General features: G+C 43.3%; 1 protein-coding gene across 1 annotated transcript; it reads right to left on the reverse strand.

Moving 5' to 3' along the window:
* Nucleotides 1-527: 527 nt before the first annotated feature.
* On the reverse strand, nt 528-19,905 carry ptpn20 (protein tyrosine phosphatase non-receptor type 20). Its single transcript, XM_041049932.1, has 46 exons — nt 19,776-19,905; nt 19,396-19,559; nt 18,874-18,939; nt 18,596-18,775; nt 18,361-18,436; nt 17,818-17,898; nt 17,512-17,587; nt 17,103-17,256; nt 16,891-16,962; nt 16,475-16,649; nt 16,083-16,218; nt 15,849-15,987; nt 15,589-15,741; nt 15,154-15,339; nt 14,887-15,049; nt 14,536-14,803; nt 14,370-14,449; nt 13,826-13,903; nt 13,603-13,710; nt 13,349-13,465; nt 13,021-13,229; nt 12,710-12,811; nt 12,235-12,328; nt 11,538-11,623; nt 10,719-10,890; nt 10,058-10,269; nt 9,486-9,584; nt 8,845-9,377; nt 7,769-8,411; nt 7,232-7,402; nt 6,939-7,113; nt 6,625-6,835; nt 6,494-6,531; nt 6,127-6,213; nt 5,346-5,407; nt 4,777-4,938; nt 4,454-4,691; nt 4,246-4,352; nt 3,985-4,067; nt 3,430-3,566; nt 3,174-3,322; nt 2,914-3,004; nt 1,280-1,614; nt 950-1,165; nt 722-784; nt 528-638 (listed from the first exon to the last, which is right to left on the reverse strand). The coding sequence occupies exons 1-46, from the start codon at nt 19,897-19,899 to the stop codon at nt 528-530; spliced, it is 7,182 nt and encodes a 2,393-aa protein (XP_040905866.1). The 5' UTR covers nt 19,900-19,905.
* Nucleotides 19,906-20,063: the final 158 nt, after the last annotated feature.

Here is a 20,063-nt window from a genome sequence, read left to right on the forward strand (position 1 = left end):
AGAACTAACTTTGGTATGATGATCTTACATTTGTGCACTGATGACAATAGTGACTTTACTGCCAGATAAAAGATGTGGATATTACCAGGTTTTAAATTCCATGCAGAGTGACTGTTAAAAATAAAAGCAATATGCAAATTGAAGGGCATGGAGAAAAAAAAAAGGGATACATTCAAATAGTGACACAAAAATTAAGAAAGATGCTAAAGACAGAAGGCAAATCACTAAGCCTGAAAAGGCAAAAGAACTTCAGTGATCTAAATTAAAATGACATAACCACAGCACCGAGAGCACATATAAGGACAAAAAAAAAAAAAAATAAATTAAAGTTGAAGTCACTGTAACTAGCCAAGAGGCCTCAACACAAAGTATCAAAACGGAGAAGTACAGGTTTCATACTATAGCTAACTAAACTAACTACAGCCAAAAATAAAAACGTATCATCAAGTCTATGCTGTGATAGACTGCACATGGTTATACACACAGAGCCTGTGCTTCACAGGCAGGTGAAGTGAAAGTGGAAACATTCAAACTACTTTGTGGTCTCTGGGACTTTCCGGTTGCCATTGGTTGCCGTGAAGCTGTAAAATGCCCTGTAAAACCTCCAACCAGACTTTGTAGCAGAAGAGGTATTGTTCCTGAAACGAGACGGACAAAGGCAACGTCAAGCTTTTGGGGACTGTCTTTTTTTAAAGCTTGAACTTTGACCTTTGGCACTGACCTTGGTTTGAATCATCCCGTGCCGCTGAAGTCTCATCTCTTTTACAATGTCGCTCACATTAATCTGAAGACAGAGACAGAAGGTGGTTAGGCACAGCTACAACGTGTGTGAACTAGTCTGAGCTGAGTGAGGCTGTACTTTAGCACACCAACGCTTTGATTTAAATACTAACATCTCCATACCAACAATGACAATGCTAGTAAACCTAACAAACTGGCTTCTACTCACAGGTAAATCATTCTCAGTGAGACTGAGAATAATGTCAGTGCAGATAAGAACTCCTGTGCGCCCAATGCCAGCGCTGCAGTGAACGGTGACTGGCCCCTTGTGGTGCACCGCCCTCAGGTAGCGGATAAAGCGAACCAGCTGCTCAGAGCAGTGCGGCACACCGTGGTCAGGCCAGTGTGTGAACTTCAGGTGACGGACAAAATGTGTCTCACCAGTCTGGAATAACAATGAATTTCATTTCTGCATAAAAATCATTACATTTAAAGTTTAGAATAAACCATAATATTGCAGCAATATCAATTAACAGACAGGCAGGTACTCTTCTCTCACCTCAGTCTCTACCATGCGGATGACCTTAATTTGGAAGTACTCCAGGTACTGTTGGTTCTCCAGGTGAAGCTGGTACCTGCCAGTGTCCAGAGGCACGCTCAGCTTCTCTGGCCAGTACTTGTGACATTTGATCCTTCCCCGTTCCACTTCCTGGGTCATCATGGCGATGACGTCAGATTTGTTTTCCCAGATCATCTGCCAGAAGGCCGACACTGTGGAAGGCAGAGGGCCCTGGCAGGAGATGTAAAAGAACTCTTCATGGCCAACTTGCATGCGGATGTAGCTGGCGTTGATGTAGTCCTGGTTCTCTCCAATGGCAACGCGTGTTTTGTCATCTGTGTTTTTGAGTGTGAGAGTGCATCACTGCGTTAATTCATAATTGAAATAAACAAATTTCACCTACAGCTGCATCCTCCCACAAATTGAACGACGGACATTCCTAACGTTTTCTCAACGCTTGATAAATCCATTGATTTCTTGATCATAAACAACAAACACTGCCACCTTGTTGTTCTGCCTAAAGCACACACTCACAGAGTACAGTAAATAAAACCAAGTAAACAACTCTGAGGTCTGGAGTTAGGCTCAACAAACCAGCCCTGTGAAGGGGTTTGTTGGTGATGAGAGGGGTGATAGACTGAAGGCAGTTAGGAATGGTTTTTTTTTTTCTTTTTGGGCTACTCCCCCACCTCCTGCTTGTGAGGTCAAAAAAGCCACAGACTGGAAATCTGGGCCTTCTAAATAAAATAGTTAAAGGCTACAAGCAATGGTTTGGATCGGTACACACCAGGCCCTTTTTTCTGGACCATTTGCACAAGAGGCTGCAGGCAACAAGGCATATGGTGAGGTGCAGTGGTATTCCACTGGGGGTCACTATCCTTTTCATCACACTCATTCATCTCAACTCTGACTCCTTTCACCCCAATATCACTCTGGGGGCTGGAGACATAAAGGCTTCTGTTTCTGTGCATATGTGTGTGCTTTTGAGCTTAGTTTACATTAAGAACATCCCTCGTACTAAATGTTTCATAGAGTAACTTTCAGGAATTGTTTTCATATTCTTCAATATCATCAGTGTTAACCACAATTCAAGCATTGCACCCTATCATTTAACACATGCCTATCTTTTGTGGAGTTCATCCTCTCTCTTTGTATCTACCCCCTGAGATTCATAATGATAACAGCTTGTGAAATTATTTGCTCCTGCTTCATTTATTAAAAGTGTAAATCCTAGATAATTACAAGGTTTGTAACAGACGACAACTACTTCATCATCACATACTTGGCTGACTCCAAGCAAATTTTAAGAGCGGCACCAGTGAAATACTGATACTAATGTGGGAAGTGATTTGCTGCGCAGAAATTACTTAAGTGTTGTAAACAAATATCTCCACTCCCTTCAGTAAAGCCTGTACAGTTAAACTGAGCAGCTAAGAAAAGTACCAACAAACAGGCTCTCCTATAAACGTCTAGTTTGTGGGTACCCAGCTTTTACAAGCTTTAGGCCACCAATAAAAAACTCCAACAGGGGAACACAGAATGAAGCACAGGGGTTTGAACAAATGGAGAAAGTAATAGTATAGGTTCTGCCCGAAGAAAGAAAAAGTTAACAGGAAATCCTCTCTCAGACTTACAGGGAAGGATGTCTCTGTAGCGGTTCTTATCTCTGTTCTCAGGGGCTTTTCCCACCACACAGTTGTCAGAGGGTTTCAGATGCTCCAGAGCCTGAAATTATAATAACCTCATGTGTACAGGTCTTATATCAGGATCGATGTGGGAAACAGTTACATGGCACATTTATCATGTGTAATTTTACCCTTTGTTAAGACAATTTTATGACTATGAATTACACCAATCAGAAATTGTGTACATTAACTCTCTTGTCCATACACACCATGAACTCTTTGACCAGTTCCTGCTGGTCCAGTTGATGCTGCAGAATTTGGATGAGAGCTTTGACCCTGGAGCCTGAATACTGGCTGTTCTTAGCGGGGCTAATGAGAGCTAAACTGGCCAGTTCCTCCTCTGATACTATGGGTGGGCCTGAGGAAACAAAAGAAGAAAAGAGGAAGGTGATGGTTGTTTGTGGGTTGTTCAGCACAGATACAATTTTCACTCTGACATCAGCACAAGAGTCGTCAATTAGACACCTGTTTGGGGTGAGGTCATTTCCTGATTGGTGGCGTCAAATACATCATCATCTTCCTCTTCGCTGCTCCAGCCGTCTGACTGGGTTTTCCGGATGTCTTTGCAGGACTGGTCCAAAAGTTTGGTCACAATTTGTTTCCTGGGGGAGTCAGGGGGCAGGGGTGAGACCAGACCATTTTTATTCTTCGGTAGGAGGGGATGAAATCATGCAAGGCTGAGCTTCCTTTCCCTGCGACTTTTCCACCTAAAATACAGTATAGACAAGAGGCTAAAATATCTTTTTACTTCTGCCATAATTTTTTGTTTTGAGGCTACAGAGAATTGCACTATTACACTTCCTAACTGTTACACTATTTTTTCCTCTCATCAGGGTTCACAGTCCATAGGCAACAGCGTTTATACCAGGTTGATGTTTTATTTATTGCTCTCTGCTGCCTCCTTGTGGTTAAGTGTGGAGCTCTAGCAAACCAAAACAGAAGGAGAAGCACGAGGACAAGGTGGGGGAGAGAGGAGAGAAAAGTGGAGTACAAGAGAAGAGTAGTTTGGGATGTTACTACCTGTCAGAAGCTCCATGCAACATGTCAGTGACATTGAGGGATGGGCAGCAAGCTTGATGAGAAGGGGTGCTGTTACAGCTCTCCTGTTCCACAGACAAGCAGCCAGAGGAGGCAACAGACAGAGGGAGCAAGGTGTTAGTAGTAGAGGTTAGTAAAGAGGCACAGAGGGGTATGATTGAATTTAAACAAAGTAGTACATCATAATTACGGCACTATTTGTGTACTCGGGTGTGTGTGTGTGCTTGTTATTGTGCAGGCCACCTGTGTAATTGCAGTCTCATCTGTTACAACGGTCAGTCGGTGTGGTGTAGGTGGGGGTGAAGTTAGGACAACAACTGTTTCTTTAACCACTGGGTCTGAAGTCGCCTCTGAAACAGCAATTGTAGCACAAAATGTATGTTATGATATACATATATCCGGCCTTTAAATTCTGCAAAGTCATGACAATAGGAAAGACAGGAGATCGTACCTGGAGGGTGCTCAACTGGCCTATTCAGCATGATGTCAGGGGAGGTGCAGGTATCAGGAGCTGGCTGCTCAGCTAAAACAGCTTCAGGCTGAGCTGACATGTTGGGCGGTGTGGGTGATTCAGAGTAGGTCAGGGGCAGGATGTCTCTGCAGATGGTGAGCTGTACAGTGCCCTCAGCTTTACGCAGGATATCCACCACTTTACTGTGGCTCAGGCCGGACACAATCACACCGTTCACCTGGAACATACACCGTGAGGATCAGGGTTTTCCCCACACCACGACAGGGGTAATAAAACAGTCAAGAGTTATGATGGGTTGTTACCTCTAATAAAATATCTCCCACTCTCAGTCGACCGTCCTGCTCGGCTACTCCACCAGAGCAAATTTCCTTCACTCTGAGCATGCTACCATTGGTTCCTCCGACCAAAGCAAAGCCAAGGCCTCCTCCTTCTGGTTTTGTGAACTCCACCTGCATGATGCAACTCTGAAGGGACAGGGAACCAGAGGAGAAAAGGAGAAAGAAAATAAGCGGAAGGGGAAGAGTGACTGTCAGCATCTGTCAGTTTTAATCCAGAGTATTTACAAGACCACCTTGTGATCTTGAGGAAAAAATACCATTATGTTGTTGAAAAACAAATCAGGTGTAAAGAAGGTGCCTGAGAGACACACACTCGTGCAGACAGTGACCCCCCCCCCCTCCCCTAGCAGAGGATGCATTTGCAGATTGACACACAGTAGACTCATGTTACAGTGTGTTTCAATAGACACTTCAAAAGATGTGCAGTTAAAGAAAAAGAATAGATAGAGCTGGCAAGGGGTGACAAAAATGAGAGGGTGCACCAGAAGGAACGAGCTTCTGAACAAAGATAAATAATGTGTTCAAAAACGTACGTCTTGTTCTTGGGTGAGAGAGAGACATCGGAATTTCCCAGCAGTCCTACACACAGCTTCAGCTGAAAAAAACAGAAGAGTTTTCAGTGAATCAGCAGCCAGCGCAGACAAAACAACTCCAGTTATTGCACCCAATATTGTGTTTTCAAATCGATCGAGCTAGTAAAGGCGACGTAAAAGCTAAATCTGGGGAGACGCCTAGAATTTGGCCCTAAGCTAAAAATCCATTTTCAGCCAATGAAGTTTCCGAAACAGACACACAGGGGAAAAAAACAACACACACCAACCTCCCACCTCTTCGGCCATTTTGAAAGAGAAGTGTTGATGGGTCCGTCTCTTCTATGACAGGTGAACAAGGTTGGTCTTTTCAAAGTGACCCTCTCTACTGTCCCTTACCTCTGCATGCACTGTCACCAGGCAACTGAGCTACCTGCCCTATAGACCACTAACTGTATGGCACTGTGTGTGTGTGTGTGCGTGTGTGTATGACGCCTACGGCCTTGCAGTCCAATACTCCAGTGGAGGGCCAGAGGCTTGCTAATTATTAATCCTGCTGTGAGAGCCCAGGATCTGTCTGTCAGCATTCAGATCACACACACACACACAGATGCACAGAGAACTGTCTTTCAGCACGGAGCTCCGGCTTCACGCAGACAATAGGACAACAAGCAAAAGGCAGAAAGGGAACCAGTTATGGTGCTGATAGAACATGCTGATGGACAGAGTTCGGAGGAGACAGACAGAGGAATAAATGAGGGAAAGAAAGAAAAAAAAAACTTACCCTCTTCAGTAGGAGAGTTTTTCTCCGGAGAGACAGGCTCTTCAAAACGAGCAAAGGACTTCTTGTCCTTTTTCCAGTCAAACAGACCTACAAAAGAAAAAAATAGTTTAGAGATGTATAGGTTGTATAAGGGAAGGCTTCTTTGCATTACAGGGGCTACAACTAAAAAATGCACAGACAAGTAATTACCTGTCTTCCAAGAATTCTAACACTTTCTGGTAATGATTGAACTTCAGTCGATTGTTTAGTTGAGCACAAACATATCTGGTTTCTAGGCGATCCATCAGTGCATACAACAACCATTTTATGTGTCCTTGGGCTAACTCAAGCAGGTGAAACCATCCATAAATCCTTCAGAAGCCCTTACCGTTCCACTTAGCCTTGGGGGTCACTGGGTGGTCTTCTCTGTGACAGACACAAACAGTAGAGTCATTCAAAGAAACAAACACATAAACAACTATTTCTGTTTCTGTCTCTTTAACCATTGAGGGCACATACCTGATGATTTTAAGTTTAACTTTACGAGGGGCGATCTCACAGGCTTTGACTGCATCCTCTAGGGTCATACCCAGGGTGCACCTGCCACAGATGTAGAGGATCTTGTCATTGGGTTGGACACTCCCCTCCTCGCTGGCTGGGGAGCCTGGCACCACCTCCAGACAGTAGATGCCTTGCCATTTGCTTCCAATGCCTCCTGTCAGCTTTATACCTGGGGAGTGAACACACATAGACACAATCCAATACAGGTGGTTGACACAACAGCTTGATGTACAGTGTCCTCAAAATGTGAGGAAACATGTCAAGTGTCCCACCGAGCTGTCCTGAAGGTGTCTTGTACAGAACAACATCAGGTAGGCTGTCGCAGGCCGGCGGGGCTACCAGGTTGCTAACTGCTCTCCCTAGGGTCATACTCAGTCGTCTCGGAGATGACCTGAGAATCGTCATGGCAACATCATCTGCCACACTAGTAACATCATGCCCATTTACCTGGAGACAAATGAGAGAAAAGGAATTGCTCGCAGTCAACTAACCAAGCACGTAACAAAATGATGTTTTTAAATGTGCACAAATGTGCAGATGTTTGCATGTGTATGTTCACACGTACAATGATGAGCCTGTCTCCTGCCCTGAGTCGTCCATCTGCCTTGGCTGGGTTGTCTAGTATTTCCTGTATGTAGTAGCAGTTGTCCAGCTTGCTTCGAGTGATAGTGAAGCCAAAGCTCCCACTCCTGGACTTCGTCAGGACCACTGTCAGTTCAAACTCTTTTACCAGTCCCTGACAGGCAAGAAACAATGACGATTTAACAGACACAAAAATTCTTCAAATGACTATTACATTATTTTTATCATGTAATATTTAAAGTAAAACCAGGACAAGGGAGTTTTTTTTTTTTTTCTGTTAATTTTAGTGACCCCTGTGAACAATAGCCATAGTACCATGGTTTGATATCTGTCTGCCTCTATCCATATTACTGTTAGTTTCAAGTGAGACCAGAAGCTAAAAGCAAAAACATTCACCAAACTTCATGCCAATGTCTTAAAAAATTATATAACCTAACCTGCTAACAAACTGACACCAGTGAAAACATATCTTTCTTAGCAAACTAAAGGGAGCTAATAACTGGAAACGTCACAAACTTGCCTTTCTTCGACTCTCTTCCTCCTCCTCGTCAACCTCGTCGTCATCATCATCATCTTTGAATTCCCTTTCTTTCTTCTCTGGTTCTTCCCTCAGATGTGTGTGGCTCTGGACAGGAGGGGTTAGCACTGTGTTTGGCAGCGTCGGGGCAGACGTACTGACACAGGGAGGCACAGAAGAGATGATCTGGGCTGTAATGGGGGTCGGTGGTGGAGCAGGAGGCTGGGGTGGAGGTACCACAGGCCGGCTGTTCTTGGAAAAGCCTTTGTAGTGACTTGGAAGAAGCCCCTGCTGGATCGGGTGATGCTTGGCTTTCGGCGGCTGTGTTGTGAGTGGCTGAGATGGGTGGGCCAGGGAGCAAGAGGTCGGGGTGTCAGGCGGGAGGCTGTGGGGTGAGATGGTGGTAGTGGGGACGTGAGGGCTGAGGTTCGGATTCTGAGAGCCGAAACTAGAGGAGCTTTTGGAGGTTTGAGAGCCGAGGGATGTGAGGTTGGTTGTCGGGGTGTGAGCGGCCAGACCGGAGGGAAAGCTATGAGGATGCTCCAGGGTGGAGCTGATGGTCAGGTACTCTTCATCTGCCATGATAGTCAGTCCGTTTCCCATGAGGCAGTAGGTCACACTTCCATCTGCCTCTTCTCTGACTCCACTGCAGATACACAAACAGCACATACTATTTATAGTGTACTTCTAGTAATGCTTTCAAAATTTCCATCCTTTTTTTTAAATACACAATTTAAATGCTAACTTTATTCATCATCATCATTTTATAAATGCTTTTTCAAATGTATAAATTTCTCATTTGATTACAGTTAAACACTTGAAAGGTCCTAAATTACTTTGATGTCATACTGCACATTTCTAATTATAACTGGACATGGGAGACTTGGATACACCTACTGAGTAGTTTGAGAACTTTTCACACACATTTTGATACTGTTTTGCTGCCAAAGCAGTTTTCAGGTCAAATCCATTGCTGCTTCTCTGTGAAACATGTCAATACAAACTCCTTCATTTGGCATTCCAGGTTATAACAGAGGAATCATTGCTGAAATCATGTGTGTCTACATCTGATGCACTACCTGGCGTATACAGAGTTTGAAGCAGTCTTTGGACAGACATCCAAAAGCATCACAGTTGAACTTGATGTTGTTGCAGCCTCCTCTTTCCCATCCTTTTTCCTCTCCTTTGCTTCTCCTTCCTGTTGTTCCCCTGGATTCCCCGCGGTTGGTCGTGACTCTGGCAGAGCTGGTGAAGAGCCAGAGGCAGGTGAAGCAGGCGAGGCTGGTGATGCTGGTGAAGCGGGTGATGCTGGTGAGACTGGTGAGGGAGGTGACGTAGGTGATGTGGGTGAGGGGGGTGAGCGAGGAAGAGATGGAGGAGTCTGGTTGGCCTGCATTTCACCATCCAGACTCTCCTGGCTCTCCAGGAGTGCTGGAGCTGCAGGAGGTTCTGGGTTTTTCTCTGCTGGATTGGCCAGATCTTCCTCCTGAGTGGGGACTTGCTTCTGAGTCGATAAATTGACATCATATTGAAACTTAAGGAGCTGGCTGTAGTCGTCTCCTAGTCGGATGTCCAGAGACCGAGAACGAACTTCACGGATGGGTGCAGGACTCTACAGAGGTAAGAGGGTCTATCTGGATCAGTGGGTCTAACTTAGGTGTTTTTTTCTCTGTATGTGCATTTACAAAAGGTGTTTGTACTTGTGTGCATGTGAGCTCACCAGTGTGTTGTCATCTGTGTCATACAGTACTCCAGGACCTGGTCGGCAGATTAGCAGATGAACCTCAGACGGCGCTCCACGTAGCAGGAACAAAACCCTCTGGAACAACAACAAAGAAAGTGTGTGTGTGGTGAAGTTTGGGTACAGAGGGCCTGAGCTTGAAACAGACTCAAAATGTACAATTGTTGTATGTTTAAATGCTCCTGTGTGAACGACACCGTAACTCCTTGGCAGTACACAAAAGATCAAATGACACATCAGAAGCTATGACACAACCAGTTTGCTATTTCCAGCACTACGAGATTAAAGGATTAGTGAACCAATGACATGGCTTAAGAAACAACCAGGCCAAACTGCTGCTCAAACACAGACAGCCCATTCACAATTACTTATCTACAGATGAAATCACGTAGAGCTGTTGTCAGCACCTTGTAAATCAGTCTATTTCTTTTTAAATTTTTTTGACCAGTTTGTTTAACCAGTTTTTCAACCACAACAAAACTATTTATGAATGTGAAGATTCACATAAATATGTTAGCATTAATAATCATTTTAAATATCCCAAACCCTACCTGGTAAGAGAGGTCCTTGACAGGCTCTTTGTTGACGGACAGAATGATATCTCCCTCTCGCAGGAGGCCGCTTTCTAGTGCTGGCTGACCCGGGAACAGACGTTTAATGCGCACCACGCTGCCTCGGTCTGGCCCCGAGTGCAACTGTGAGATGTAAAAGCTGAAGCCAAGGCCGGACAAGCTCTTCTTTAGCACCACTTCATGTGTGTTTTCTAGGAAAGAGGAGAGATGGAGGGGAATCTTAGGACATCAATGTGTGTTCTGTAATCATTAATCTGTAATGTGAGTTCTGAAGTTCTGATTTGGTACATTGTGATTAAAAAAAAAATGTTTATCATTCATATCATCCAAGACATATCTTCTTATGAGAAGTATTAAATTTCTCCTTTTTCACATTTTGCCTTGCATTTCTTTTGCTCTGTTTCCAGTACAGATCTGAAGACTTTGCAGAGACAAGGAACTATCCCTTTAACTAAGCTCAGGAAGTGAACAGGCAGCTTCAAGGTTTCAGCACATGCTGTCTCGAGGGACTGAGGCAGTGTCAGCCCTGGATGACTCTGACAGCAACCACAATGTAGCTGTCAGATGACTCACAGTCACCTCTGGGCTATGTATTCCTTTTTTTTTGTGAGTGTATTTGCCCCATCCTCTCCCCTCTCACCATCAGTCACAAAGCTGTAGTCCTTGGATTGACCAGTCAAGGTCGTTTCTATGGAGACCTCAGTCCTGGGGGGCTGTGTGTGCGACGGACTGTGGACCAAGGGGGGGCAGGGTGAGTCTGGTCTAGGCTCCAAGATTACAGTGGGCTCCCTTTCCAGCAGCAGGTTCACCACCTATGGGGAACAGACGCATATACACACAAAACCCCTTCATGTGTTCAATAGCTTACACTTCAAGATGTTCTACCATAGTAGGTACAGAGAATAAAGCACAGTATCACCAGCTACTGAAATTTTTAAGCACTTATCAATAATCAGCTTTGAATGCAGAGAACTGCAAAAGCTTTTCTACATTGCTGTAGATAAGGTCCAAGGGTCTCCTGGGTCCAACAAGTCTTTGAATAAAATTGTGTGTTCCAAAAACAGCTGTATATGAGGGTTGTGTGATCTCACAGCCCTTTATGTTTCAGCTAATCCTTATCATATGCAATCACAAAGTAAAACGGCTTCAGTTACGGAAAGATTGAAAAAAATCTGCATTCACTGAGCATGGAAAATAGGACCTGAACCCTAGACTGTGGCAAAATGTGAGATTACTCTCTGTTTGATACCGAGCGTGAAAATATTGTATGTTGTTTAAACCTGTTTTTTTCTGGAGATGACAGACACAGTGTATTAATAATAATGCAATCAGCAAAAGATGTGCTTGTGTGTAATTGTGTTATACTGCATGTGCATGTTTGCCATGTGTTTGTGTGTGTGTGTGTGTGTGTGTGTGTGTGTGTGTGTGTGTGTGTGTGTGTGTGTGTGTGTGTGTGTACCTCCCCAGTCTTCTTCAGGCACTCGACAGCTTGTTGGTGAGTCACGCCCCTCAGGTTGGACCCATCAACCTCCAGCAGTCTGTCACCTGTCATACGCACAAACACAAATCTCATCATCATTAGCAACATCAGTACATAAACGGTTTGTGTGCATGTGTGCATGTGTGCGTGTGTGTGTGCATGTGTGTGTGTGTGTGTGTGTGTGCGTGTGTGTGTGTGTGTGTGTGTGTGTGTGTGTGTGTGTGTGTGTGTGTGTGTGGTTGATGGGCATGTCAACAAATTTAAGTCATTCCTGCTCACTGAAGCATGAACTGACACAGACACAACACAATGCTCCAGTATCATAATAAAAACCTTAAGAACAGATTGGCTACTCCAGGTTCAAGGAAGTCCAAAAATCGCCCCTAAATTAACAAAAAAGGTGAAGTATGTGAGGAATGTGCCATATATTTCACAATGTTTTCATCATATCCTTTGATGATGATGCAAAGGGGACCGGAGAACTGTCATTCAAGATAAAACAACACTGTGACACAACACAGCCAAAATCTCACAGATGAGAAACTGCAAATGAATGACAACGGGTTTTGCTTGTGCCCCCCACCTTCCACAAACTTAATTAGAAGTTGTACACAGAAACTTCTGTGTTTTTGGCAGCCTCCTGATCACAGACTGAACTGATAAAGAAAAAGATTACCGATCTGAATGCGGCCGTCTTGCTCTGCAGCACCTCCTGGCACCAGGCTCTTGATGTAGATTCCTCCATATCGCACATTAGTGTTTATTCCTCCCTTTTGGCAAGAAAGATTACGAAGAATTGATTAGTCATTGTCACAGGCCTCAAATGACCCTAACAACTCACACTGACTCAGCATATAGGGATCCAAGTTACTCTGCATGTTACCTATCAGGCTTTTCCATTTAATAAATCTGTTTGGTTGAGATGATGTAACATGAGGCAGCAATATCACTATGTTCTTGGCACAATTTATTAGCCAGTGTGGCATGAAGCCAGCACTTTAAACTCTAAACACAGCAGTAGTCTTTTAACTTCCCTGTTCCTGCTGATTTAGTCATAGTGAATTAATCAAAACTAACCTAAACTCCTACAGAGAGGGATAGCTGGAAAATATGAGGTAAATGTATAATCAAAAGGGGAACGATTCACTCACAGCAACACTGATGCCAAGACTACCACTGCTTTTCTTCAGCTCCACTATAAACCGCTCACTAGTTTTCAAACTTAAGATAGAGGGGGACCTGGAACACACATCCTGAAAAAGAACAAGAAAGAGGTAAACTGAAAAAAAAAAAAGATTTAGATTTAGAACAGGACACTTCTGACGCAGGTGAATGACAGCAACTCGCTTAATCCATTTAGCTAATAGTACTAGTTAAACTCTCTTCAACCTCATGTTGACAACTTTGCATCCATGGAAACAAAGCCACTTATCTCTAACCTGCTTCTGCCTCTGCTTCTAACCTGGGTGTCATGTATTCTCACAACAGGAATGTGAAGCCTCCTGTTCTGCTTTGGGGTTGCCATATTGGACAGAGTGATGGCCTCCTCTAGTTCCTCCATGGCAGGGCGGTACTCTGTGCCACTCAGGGTGGTCTGTGATCCAAAGCTCTTCTCCAACGCCAAACCCAGAGTACTTTGACTCAAGGAGCTCTTACTGTCCTTCAGAGAGTCTGATAAGACAACAACCCGGTGAGGTTAAGGACATCAGTACACACTGATTTAGGAATATTTGCATGACTGAACTGCTCAGACTGTGCATGCAGAGATGAAAGTGTTGAGCAGATCTTACATTTAGGCTGGGAAACAATGAGCTCCACCTCTTCAGGGCTGCTCTGTAAGATGGCAGCAGCATCACTGAACGTCACTCCCTCCAAACTAGTCTTGTTTAGGGAAATGAGACGTCCACCTGTAAAAAAACAACAAATCTTTACAAAATCCTTGTTACAGCTTGTCATGTGCAGCTAAGTTTGTTTCTGTCTCTTGCAATGTTACGTTGAATGTTAAGCTGTAAGCCAGTTCTCGTTTGTTGGTGCAGCTCCTCACCGGGTTTGATTCGTCCATCTCTGTCCGCAGGCCCATCAGGCACAATGGAAGCAATGAAGATCCCAAGGTCAAGTTTACCTGTATTGTCCTCTCCCACTATCACAAAGCCTGAAACAGGACCAGAGAGGAGGACAAAAGTCTCCTGTTAAAGAATCAGATACATGGCGCTCTGCTCATTAAATTTACATCAAGTTCACAACTAATCCCGCCTTAATAAACTCACCAAAGCCCAGTTTGGGATCTTTCTTCAGGGTCACACAGACTATCTCTCTCTCTGGCGGGGTCCTGGTTGGTGTATCAACTGCAAAGCACATGTTTTACATATGGTAAATGGGCCTCTGTAAATTAGTTTATATATTTTCTGTTGTTTTCAGGGTCACAAACACGCTCAGACTTTAATTCAGAATTTCCAAATCACCCAATCTGTATGTCTTTGGACAGTGGAATGAGTACATAATCAGTACATAAACAAGACTGAAACTCATGGGGAAAACATGCAAACTCCACACAGAAAGGCCCCTGCTGGAGAGATTGTGGTCAAAACAAAGACTATATTTTCATGCCACCCTAATTTGAACATACAGATGAGCCACAAATAGAAGAGCAAGCCTCAATTAACATAACAAATGCAGAAGGGACCTTAAATGGTTTAATTAATATGAAAATCACTTCTATGTCATTAAAGCTGCTCAGGATGCTTGGGGTAACCCAACACCTTACTGTTTGCAAAAAAAAAAAAGCTGAGTTTAAATAGTTGACGTACTCACCTCTTATGGATGAAGATGCATCAGAGTCCTGCTTCTGTAGTGAGACACTGGACATCATTCTGGGAATTGGCTCTTGAGTGCTACAACACATGCACAGTAGCATTTAGCTAGATCTTTCCAATTTTTCTGTGATAAGATTATGAATGTTATCATCATCGAGGGCTACCTCCAGCACTGTCGATCTTTAATGTCCCTGAGGTCTCCTGCTTCAGGGAGCTCCTTGTTCAGCTCTCTGCTTATCTCCCTCCTCATCTCTCTCTGCTGGCGAAGTCGAGCCTCCAGCTTGGCAGTCAGGTCGTCGCAGGACTTGGAGAGGGAGTCTGGTTGACCAGGTGTCAGACCCACATGGTTCAACATGCCCTCTGAGCAAGACATCCGCTTCAGGTTCAAGTTACGACCCCGGTACACAGACATGTACTTATCTATGTTTTCATCTGGAGAAACAGAAGAGAATCAGGTGTTTTTAATCCTTTGTCATTCTTGGCTATAAACTAATCAATCATTAAAACTTTCCCACCTGGTATCATCGTGTGGTTAAGTTGTCGTGACGTCATCTCGCTATGAAACTTGTGCTGTGCTGAGCAGAGGTTCAGGAGGTACTGTGCTATTTTGGAGCTTTCTGTTACAAAACTGTGCTTTCTCCCACTGGGTCCGCCACACTCTATAATCAGTTTACGCCGCTGAAAGACAGACACAAGTCATCGCACAATCAGTTGGAGCTTAAGAACAAAATAAACTGTCTGAAGTAATACCTTGTATAAAAAAATCTGACTTATTTTTCTACCCCAGTGGATATGGAATCTGTTTCCCTCCAGAGGAAGCGCCTGGTGACAGTCCGAAGGTGATTCTTCATCTCGTACACGATGATTCCTTTGACGCAAACTCCCAACACCAACTCTCCCACCACCGGCCTTTTCTCTCTCCCCACACGGTGGAACATAACCCCGTACTCAGGTAACTGCTGGGCAATCTGAGGGGCGCATATTTTTATGATTGTGTGTGCGTTATTGTGTGAGAGGACATATGTGTTCAGTTTTAAATTGTAGCCATTTACTTTAACACTCTTACTGTAAACTTAAGACTTACAGGAAGTATCAACAAATTAAAAGAAAATAATATTTAAATAGATAGAATATTTAAATAATAGTAGTAATAAAAAGTGCTCACAGCCTTATTCATTGAGTGAGCGTGTGAGTGGATTTATTAGTAATCTGGCTACCTTAAGGTACTCTGTTTCTGCCTCTTCAGGCAGCATCTGGGCGTGACTTGCATGTAGTCTTGGCAACTCTTCCTTGACATTGGGCAGCGCCAGCTTCTCTAGCATCCTCCTGGACACATAATGCTCTGGCTGGTAATAATTCTTGCCATACAACTAAAATGACACACAAAAGAACCAAATTTGCTGCTGTGACACACTCTGAAAGATGATGCTGGTATTTAAAGACATGAGGTGAATGTTTTTGGTTTTGTCCTTGGTACCTCTGGCATGTAATCACCAAACTCAGCCTGCAGAGCAAGAGCAGCTAGGAACAAGCCTGTCTCCTCATTACAGTAAAGCCTGTCCTCCAAGATATCCTTACGCAGCTGTAAGTAGTACTGATGACGAGTCAGTCTGTGCCTAGGAAACAAGAAAAAAAAGCAGCAACACTTTTGGAACTATGAATTTCTAGAAATGAATTTACAACATAATTAAAATACCAGTGCTGCACTTACAAAACGAAGGAGATGTCATCAACAAAAAATTTGACTCGAAGAAACACCAAAAAGGAGGATATCTGCCCTTTTTTCCAACTGTCAGGTGCAACTTTGGAGATTTTTGTTTCATGGTCCAAAAAGAAATATTCATCATCTACAGAATGAAAAAGAAAAACCTCTTTAACTTTTGACTTCTGAAGTGAAACAACAAAACAGGCATAAAGAAATAAACTGAACCTTACTTCAGAGTTTCTTGTCTTTGGTTTATAACTGAAATATTATCACCAGTTCACCACTCAGGCCAATTGTGAGGGTACAATATCACAAGTATGATTATGGATATTATCAAATAAATGTTTAATTTGATTGCATTAAATATAGGTTAGGTTCTATGCAATTGGTCCTCTTACCATCTAGGAAGGCAAGACCAAAGTAGAAGTGTTCCACCAAGTTTGCGTGAGCCACCACCATGTCAAACACGTCTCTTGCTCTGGACTTAATGTCACAGCGAACCACAATGTACTGTCCGTTAGGCAGCACCACAGTCACTTCTCTTTGAGATGAACACGAACGGCCCTTTCTGGACTGTGGTGTACACACACACATACACTCACAAACTTGGACATAAAAAAACAAAACAAAACTACAAACACTCACATACATGCACATACATATACAAATACTGTACATGCAATTGTGCAAACAGAACATAGTTTAGCATGCAAGAAAAGACAAGTTAAAACAGTGTGAAAAAAACAGCAGTTTACATTCAAATTGATTTGAATTAGATGGAAACAGAGGAGGTGGACAGAAATGATATATTTACCACAATAGATCCTGGAAGCTCGAGAACAATTTGTTGTTCGTCTGGCATTCTGATAAACTCAGGACCCAAAGCCTGACAAAATAAACATTTTCAATATAAACTCTTTAAGCAGCAACACATGCAATAGGCTTTTTTTTTGGTTAAAGTTTTTTGCCTTATTATTAGCATTTATAACACTGAATAAACACTCTTTTAAAAATCCCTAATCTTACCTTAGCTTTCCTCTGGCTGAGGCTGAGAGAGGACTCGCTGAAGGTGATGGAGGGACTGTGAGATCTGCCTGATGTTTTGGGAGAGATGTCGTGGTGGGGGCTCCTAACAAGCCAACTGCAGTTGCTGTCCCGGTGACGAACCCCACGAGGGAGTCTGAGGGGGAGAGAGAGGGGAGGCAGAGGACGGATTGTGTAATGGTTGTGCTGACAATTTTGTAAAAGTCAAACTCTGAGACAATGTCATGTCCCCTCAAAGTCAGTACAGACAATGAAGGAGGGGAAAATGAAAAATGGATGGATTTATTTATGTTGACATGCTCACACTTAGAGCTCTAACAGCTGAAGAATCCTCTTCTGACTACAGTATTGGTGGTAAAAGTGTGAATGGATGTGTGTATATAGTACATACCTGTCTAAAGAAGACTTGTACAGTGGTGTGGGAGAGCTCCTTGGTCTTTGTCTCCAAGGTCTCTGAGGTAAACTCCCTAGAAAACACAAATAAAAGCAGTTGCATTGTCAAAATAAGCCTCTTACTGCTGGAAGGCACACATTAAAGGAAAGCAACTGATTTTTCATTTAATAGGGATCACGTCCACAGACCATCGTGAAGGATTTTGTTAAGTGGATACAAGCACAAGAGTAAATCTTTTGGCACTACTGTCAAACATTTCACGGTCTCTTTTCAGTGTTGGTTTCCTCTGCATCACATGCATACCTGACTTTGAGTCAGAGTCCGTTGAGTATCTTCTCCCTTCAGCACTCCCCTCGCTGAAGTCTGAAAAAGGCCCTCTCTTTCCTGTCAGCCAGGTAAGAGATGAAAGATGACAGCAATGTTTGATTCCTGTCTGCGTCTGAGATCCCCAGAGACACTGAGATGTTTGGACAGAACTGAGGCTGGCAGAGGATTTAGCCTGGAGCATCCACACTCTCTGATTATTGGCTCTCGCAAGAACCTAATCCTGGGCTTGCTTTAGGTTAAGATTTTAATCCTGTTGACCTGCACACTATCTTGAGTCAAAAGAACAATGACTGCGACTATCTTCTGCAAATATGTAAACAATTTCTGAAAGGTCTGATTTGTTTATGATGCCAAAATGAACAGAAGCAATAAAGCAAAATAGGATGTTCAGGTTTTTAATTTTCATGTTGCCAAATATTACAGAATCAGAAATGAGGCAGCAGAAATTATACTGACAGTTGCGTCCCTGTTTATAGTAATTCTGAGTTTTGCGATCTTGCTTACTTGGGCTGGACTCACCATGAAGTCTCTCTCTGATCATCTGGCTTCTGCCACTCAAAGGGACGTTACTGTCTGGCAAAGAGCCATGGTCCATCTGGAAGAAAAGAAACCATTGCTATTTACATTTTTTTTTCTGTTATGACGCAGATTATTATGCAGTATACCTTTAAATTCTGACACATACACAGCGGCCTGCAGGGAAGCTGAAACGCTTGCAGACAGGAACATACTGTAGGTAGATAACTAGACTCACTGATTCATGAAAAACCTCCTCCACCAGCTGTCTGACGACTTTGGCGGGCGGTGGCAGGATGGAGGCTTTATGCTGAGACTCGCAGGCTTCCAGGATGGAGCTGAGATTTACCCTGCGGTGGGCCAGGTCCTCACACATGCTGAGGAGGAGGCTGTTTAGATGGTCACTCAACTGGACTGGCTGCGATGAATGAAAGTGGAAAATAATCATAGTAACTGAGGTGTGAGACTGTGATGGTACTGAATAAAATATGACAGCTTTGTTAAAGGGATTCCCACCTGATTTTGAGGTAGGTGAAAATCAACTGACCAGTAGAGAGTCATACCCAGTGAATACACCAGCATCTGTGTAACAAAATGAACTGATCAAGGACAAGACATATTGCTACTCTGTGTGTGGCAGATTAGTTAAAGGTGTGATGCAGATATTTGATTACTTTCCTGTTTGGACAATTATTCAAATTATTTTTAGGAGTTGCTTTTAGGAGTCTTCTCTACCCATTGTTTATAGACTGGGGGCTCTAAATTGCAGAATTCAGAGCAGAGGTTCCTCTGCTCAGCCACCAGATGGCGTGATTGCATCTCAGTTGTCCTTCAACTCCTGACATCCTGAGATTTTACACTCCAAGGAAAAAGACAAATCAGGATATGACAGCAGTGACTCGTAATCAGTTCAAGTCACTGCAGAGTTTACTGCTAAAACAAAACCAATATGGCATGATATTCTTTAGTGTTTGACAAGTCTGCCATCAACTTTCATGTGATGTATTAGGACAGAAATGAGGATGTATGCACACTGACCCTCTCTATGGCAGGTTTGGTTGAGCTGGCACGGCCCTGCAGCATTTCTGGAGCAGTGAAGGTGGATACCTCATCTGATAGGCCACAGTTCTTAAATGCTAAGGTACCAGTGGCTGACAGCAGCAAGGAGGTGGGGCTTATGATATAACACATATTGTTGTGACCTGAAAAAAAAAAAGAAAAGTAGGAAGGCCATAATATATAATGATGGTACTGATACAGTTCTACTTTAAAGTGACAGTGGATGACACAGAAACACTGCAAGAAATATTCAAATATTTATATTATGTTTACATTACAGTAGCATAATGGTATGTTCATAACATTAAGACATGATGTATGTAAACCTACAGTAAGACGGGTTATCCAAAGTGCTTTACCCTTATAGGAGACATCCACTAAAGACTCTGCAGTGCCCAGCAGCAGGGACCAGACCTCCTCCTCCAGCAGAGGTCCCCCTCGTGCCTCCAGTACTTCAGCTAATGTGACAAATGTGCTGCTCATCCTGCACTCATTCCTGCACGCAGAGAATGCATACATACATACATACATACATACATACATAAATACACACATTTATACACACATTTATACACACATGTTGCAAACCCAATCACTTTATAGAGTCCTTGTCCAAAGTAACATCCTGAAGAGAGCCTTCATTTTTT

Source organism: Toxotes jaculatrix, chromosome 11, assembly GCF_017976425.1.
Source record: "Toxotes jaculatrix isolate fToxJac2 chromosome 11, fToxJac2.pri, whole genome shotgun sequence".
NCBI classification, from domain to species: domain Eukaryota; kingdom Metazoa; phylum Chordata; class Actinopteri; family Toxotidae; genus Toxotes; species Toxotes jaculatrix.

Excerpts from the sequence above, each read along its gene's own strand:
- ptpn20 (XM_041049932.1), bottom strand. The coding sequence starts at position 19,899 with ATGAGCAGCACATTTGTCACATTAGCTGAAGTACTGGAGGCACGAGGG. Across the intron at positions 13,466-13,602 it reads AGATGGACGAATCAAACCCG|GTGGACGTCTCATTTCCCTA; the intron begins GTGAGGAGCTGC and ends GTTTTTTTACAG. Across the intron at positions 4,939-5,345 it reads CTCTCACCCAAGAACAAGAC|AGTTGCATCATGCAGGTGGA; the intron begins GTACGTTTTTGA and ends CTGTCCCTTCAG.